This window comes from Myotis daubentonii, chromosome 16 (assembly GCF_963259705.1).
Source record: "Myotis daubentonii chromosome 16, mMyoDau2.1, whole genome shotgun sequence".
Classification (NCBI taxonomy): Eukaryota; Metazoa; Chordata; class Mammalia; order Chiroptera; family Vespertilionidae; genus Myotis; species Myotis daubentonii.
Window position 1 is genome coordinate 44032654 of NC_081855.1, and position 6044 is coordinate 44038697.

At 47.7% G+C, this 6044-nt stretch overlaps 1 protein-coding gene and 1 long non-coding RNA gene across 2 annotated transcripts in view; one reads left to right on the top strand and one right to left on the bottom strand.

The window, feature by feature from the left end:
- LRRC37A (leucine rich repeat containing 37A) overlaps positions 1-3550 on the bottom strand; it is a 28451-nt gene extending 24901 nt beyond the window's left edge. The window contains exon 1 of the mRNA XM_059670474.1: positions 2941-3550. Coding sequence (XP_059526457.1) covers positions 2941-3023 — 83 coding nt within the window. The 5' untranslated portion in view covers positions 3024-3550. The remainder of the gene's footprint in view (positions 1-2940) is intronic.
- The window catches only part of LOC132218786 (uncharacterized), a 449343-nt gene that overhangs the window by 192981 nt on the left and 250318 nt on the right, over positions 1-6044 (top strand). The window lies entirely within an intron of this gene.

The following is a 6044-nucleotide window of genomic DNA, read 5'->3' on the forward strand; positions in this document are numbered from 1 at the left end:
AGAAGAAGAAGAAGAAGAAGAAGACAACACTTATGGTGTTAAAGCCAGCATCTATATACATAAAAGCCTGTGTCCATCCGACCGTCCGGCCAGTAGCTATGATGCACACTGACCACCAGGGGGCAGACGCTCAACGCAGGAGCTGCATGACACACACTGGCCATTTAAAAAGAAACGGCACTGCGGACCTGACACCCACAAACCAGCACTCAGCTTTCCCCAAGTGGGACACAGGCCTCACCACCACCCCAGAGCAATACCCCACCAAATCACAGCCAATGTACCAAGACCCTCTGGTGCAAAATGTGGCCCACAGCCCAGCCCAGCCAGGAAACGGTTGCTGTGGGTGCCAGGTAATGACGTCATGTAGCAATTGCTGGCTTCCTCTTCCTAGCGACTAGCCTCCTTGGAGTTTCTTCAGCTCAGGAACATGACTTGCTTTATAGCCAGGTGCAAACATTTTACACTTTAACCAAATGTTTGTGAAGCGTTTTCACATGCCTCATCTCATTTGATCCTCACAGAAGTCCTAGAGTAGGTAGATAGGGGACTCAGTAGAATCCTATTTTCTTTCTTTAGGAAAACGGAGATTTAGAAAGTTTAGAAACTTGACCCAGCTGAAAAGAAGTAAGAAATGGTGGACCTTGAAAATGACTTCAGGTTTTCTCACTGCACAGAATATAGTCAAACACTGCTGCAGTGAAATATTTTACCCTTTGTCCTCCCTGCATGATCTACAATAATAATCTTTGTGTTGATATTTACTGCTGTGTTGCTGACAGTTACCTGAAAGAGAAGTTGGGGTGCTTCACTGGGCTGGAAAAAGGTTAGCTAAATCAGAAAGCAGGTCTAATTAAGCAAGTTTATTCTATCTATCTATATATAAAACCCTAATATGCAAATAGACCGAACGGCGGAACAACTGAACAACCGGTCACTATGACGTGCGCTTTTACCATACTCTTGAGAAATAATGTGTTTGAAAAGTAAAGCATCCAACAAGTTAACACCACATCCAATAAAGAAAGGAAAATGCATGGCAAGCAATATGAAATAGCAGCTCAAAACACACTAATTCTGCTACTAAAAACATTCACTGGTCAAACTGCCTATCAAAATGTAATTAGAAAAATTTTTAGTTTCCCAAATCCAAAATATTTAGTTATAACACCCACTGAAGATGATCAAACCTTCATCTATTATAAGTTCTCACCTACTAACAATCATTTATCCCACCAATCTTTGAGGAGCATCTGCTACTGCTACATGCAAGACACTTTGCTAGGAGATGCAGGTTATATAAGATTAATATAAACATACATAACCTTTAATTTCATATAAAGATAGGACAAGTATATACAAGGTTAACTGAGTGTTAAGAAAAAAAAAAAGTCATGTAAGTACATAAATATGCAAGGTGGTTTTTTTTTTAAACTGTGGAGCAGCTCAGTGGTTGAGCGTCAACCTATGAACCAGGAGGTCACGATTCGATTCCCAATCAGGGCACATGTCTGGGTTTTGGGCTCAATCCCCAGTAGGAGGCATGCAGGAGGAAGGTGACCAATGATTCACTCTCATCATTGGTGTTTCTCTCTCTGAAATCAATAAAAAATATATATTACAATCTATAATAATAAAAGTGTAATATGCTAATTAGACCTGACAGCCAAATGACCTTCCAGACGTCCTTCCGCTGACCTTCCAGACAAAGCCGCGGCTGCTAGGGCCGAGCCTCTTGCACAAATTTCGTGCATCGGGCCTCTAGTAAATAAATAAAACAAAAAAGGAAACCCAACCACAAATTTTAATTTAACTCAGCATATACACAGCTATCAATCCTAAATATTATTTGCTAGGCCTTCAAAGAGAAGTTAACGTTAGCCAAAATGCCCTGGGATAGTGTAAACCAGTCTCTACGGGTCTTTCATTCTGGGAGTAAGAAGTGACTTTTTTCTGTTAGGACCGTCTAAGTGGGGTTACACTCGGCTTAATACTGATACTTCTCTAATAAGTATAGGGCCAGGGCTACCCTAGTCTCTTTTGGAGAAAAACAAATGACACACCTTCGTTTTTATAGATTCTATTTCCTCAAATACAAGTACTCTTAAAACGGGATTCCTAGTTAATCCAGGTTAACAAGCATTTAAAGAGCCCAGCCGGTGTGGCCCAGTAGTTGAACGTGGACCCATGGACCACGAGGTCACCGTTGGATTCCAGGTCAGGCCACATGCCTTAGTTGCTGGCTTCATCCCCAATAGGATCAATGATTCTCTTTCATCATTTGTTTCTCTCCCTCTCTCTGAAATCAATAAAAATATATATATTTTTTAAAAACATAAAGAAAAAGTCTTAAAGAGTATTGCCAAAAGTTATGCTTTCTTCATAATTCAGGAACATGCAACTACCGCATTTAACACAAAGCAGTAATTGTGTTTTTTTGTGTGTGTTTTTTTTTAAATGCATCTCGCCCTAACTGGTTTTGCTCAGTGGATAGCGCGTGACCTGCGGACTGAAGGGTCCCAGGTTCGATTCCAGTCAAGAGCATGTACCTTGGTTGCGGGCACATCCCCAGTGGGGGGTGTGCAGGAGGCAGCTGGTCGATGTTTCTCTCTCATCTAACTCTCTATCCCTCTCCTTTCCTCTCTGTAAAAAATCAATAAGATATATTTTTTAAAAAATGCATCTCCGCACCAGCCTGGAGAGACTCTGAGTAAACTGGAGGGAGTCACCAGGGAGGAACTTATTACAGACCCAGGAAGGGCTTTTATCCCTTGAAACTGGATAAAAAGAGACGTCATTGCTAGGAAGGCCCCCAGTACTTGGCCGTGTGCTTGGGAGTCGGCGCAGAAGCCCGTCTTCAGCAGGTGCGGCTGCAAGATCACCGCACCTCCGCCCCCTGCAGCGGGGACCCGACAGCCGCCTGAGCCCGCGACGCCTTACTTTTGTTTTGGATTTTGCCACAATGACTTCGAAGCGGGTGCGCTGCCACGTTGGTTGGTTTGGCTCCTGCTTTGCCCTTTCATCGGCCGTTCACTGCTCCTGTGGCCGGAGCCCAGCGGCGCTCAGGGATGAAGACCAACCCGGGACCCACAGGCTCCCCCGACCCACTGAGGCGTCCGCAGCGCAACTTTAAACCGCGGGCGAGCGGGAGGGGAGGGGGACCTGCCTAAACTCTCAGTCCCCTTAAGGCCGCCGGGGGCGTCGCCGCAGCCCGGGCCGCCGCCCACCTGCCCCGGCGGCAGCCGCGGCGCCGCGAGCGGAACCTGCCGCTGGGTCGCGTCTGAACGTGGCGGGAGCGCGGGCTGCCTGTGCGGCTGCCCCGCCGGCCCCTCACGTCGGAGCCGAGGCGGGGAGAAGGGAAGCGGAGGGCGGCGAGGTGGCGGTGGGGGCGCCGGGGCGGGTGGAAAGGCCCCCGGGGCCGGGCGGGAGGGCGGGTCGGTGGAGGGAATTACGGGGCCCTCAGCGGAACGCCCTCAGCCGCCATCTTGTTCCTCTCCCGTTGAGTGACAGCGGCTGCAGGCCCCGAGCGCGGTCACGTGTGCGCCGCCGCCGCCGCCGAGCCTGGGACGGAGCGAGGCCCCCGGCGGCCGCTAGGGGGCGCCCCCGCGCGGCCCGGCTGGACTCCAGACGCAGGCGGCGCGATCTGGAGGGGCGCTGCCTTTCGCTAACTCGGCAGGGCCCCCTCCGGCGTCTCAACCCCAAGATAACGGCCCTGTGTGCTGGAGCCGAGGACGCCTTTCTGCACTAGAGCAGACAGGTGCTCCTTCCCCGACAGCCCGCCCCACTGACCTTGCTCTAAGGAGGAGACCTCAAGCCCAGGGAGGCCCCAACAAGAAGCACAGCAAGGGCGCCGTCTATGACTGAGCACCTGCCCTGTGCCAGCTCCCAGGCAGATGCTTACACACCCTGTGACCCCCCGAAACTCCACGAAGCACTTCTCCGCCTTTACCGATAAGAGGTCAATAAGTTGCCAAGGACATAGTTACAAGTAGCTGTCCTTTAACAACGGATAGAATGCCACAGCATGTGTGAACTCCACCCGTGCTTTCTGGAGATGGCCCTCAGGGATGGGGCATGGGGCAGAACCAGGCAGGTGGTGACTACTCCCGGTGGAGCGTGTGGCCTCCCCCATTTCTAGTCCATTCTCTTGCCCGTTTCCCGCAGGGTGAGAGGAGGTGCCTTTCCACACCGCTGCAGCCAGGTTCCTGAGGCATCCGAGCTAACAGCGCACCTAAAAGTGGTCGGGGGAATCCAGCTGTTGGTCATCAAGGAAGTGTGTTAACGGTATTTCTGCCTAGTGTTCTGAAAATTCAAGGAAAGTAAATATCTAACATTTACTGAGTATCAGAAGCTGTTCTAAGAACTTTCTATGTACTATGAAATTTAATAGTTGTAACATCCTTATAAGGTAAGTACTATTATCCCCATTTTACAGATGAGAAAACTAAGGCACAAGAGAGGTTAAGTGACGTTCACATGAAGCAGCAGAGCCAGGATGTAAGCCTAGGCTCTTAAACCCTACACTCTATTAATGAACCGAATTCTGGGTGAATAACTGTAACTCACTTAGCTCTTATGTTGGAAAGATGGCGAGGTTCCACTCCAGGTCTGGATTCATGTACAAATATAAAAATCAAGGAAGTCTTACACAGGTATTCTATGGGAAGTTTCTGTCTGCCTTCTAATAACCTTAGGACAACTGCTTTACGGTTAATACCTCAAGTTCTAAAAGTGATTAGAAATTGCCCAGCTGGTGTGGCTCAGTGGTTGAGCACTGACCTATGAACCAGGAAGTCACGGTTCAATTTCTGGTCAGGGCACTGCCCGGGTTGTGGGCTTGATCCCCAGTAGAGGGCATGCAGGAGGCAGCCAATCCATCATTCTCTCTCATCATTGATGTTTCTCTCTCTCTCTCTCTCCCTTCCTCTCTGAAATACATATTTTAAAAAACAATAAAATATCAAAAGAACCCTAGCTGGGTGGCTCAGCTGGTTGGAGCGTCATCCCATACACCAAAAGGTTGCGGGTTTGATTCCCAGTCAGGGCCCGTACCTAGGTTTCGGGTTTGATACCACTTAGAGGCAAGTACAGGAGGCAACTGATGAATCTCTCTCACATCAATGTTTCTCTCTCCCCCCCTCTCTCGAAAAAGTCAATAAAAACATACCCTTAGGTTAGGGTTAAAAAAAGATTATAAATATAAAAGAAGTTTAGAATTTGGCATTCTTGAATTAGAATTCTGAATCAGAGCTAGACTTTTTACTGATTCTCATCAAATAAGATCTCTTTATTCTCTGTGTGGCTTCCTTTCACAATGGCAGCTTTACTAAGGCACAAGCCTAGGGTGTCTGAGAGGAGCGCCTGTCCCTGGTGCACACACACCATGTGCAGTGAGAAGACAGTCAGCATTCTATCAGGACAGAAGCTGGTACCCCAGACTCGGGGAATTTCTACTGGAATTTCTAGAAGTGCGTACCTTGGGTCTTTCCCTGCATACGAACACTAACATCTGTTTTCACAGACTTGGAAATCTTCACAGAAACAAAAGGCTTAAAAAGAAAAATACTAGATTTTATTCAAGATAAGCAGAGGATTAGAGTGACTTACCAAATGAAACCATCCAAATATTTCTTAAAATTTATTTTTTTTTAATATATTTTATTGATTTTCTACAGAGAGGAAGGGAAAGAGATAGGGAGTTAGAAACATTGATGAGAGAGAAACATCGATCAGCTGCCTCCTGCACATCTCCCACTGGGGATATGCCTGCAACCCAGGTACATGCCCTTGACCGGAATTGAACCTGGGACCCTTCAGTCCACAGGCCGACGCTCTATCCACTGAGCCAAACCGGTTTCGGCCAAATATTTCTTGATAAAATATTCAACAATATTTCATCAAGAATCCCACCAGTGAAAGCTCAAAGAACCAGGACTAAGCTGCACATGACACATTTTTACTTTTATGAAAATGACAAGAAAACAAGCCTCTTCCTTCAGGAGGCATGGAGGGGTTTCTGAGGTGGGCACATGGGGAGTTCAGTG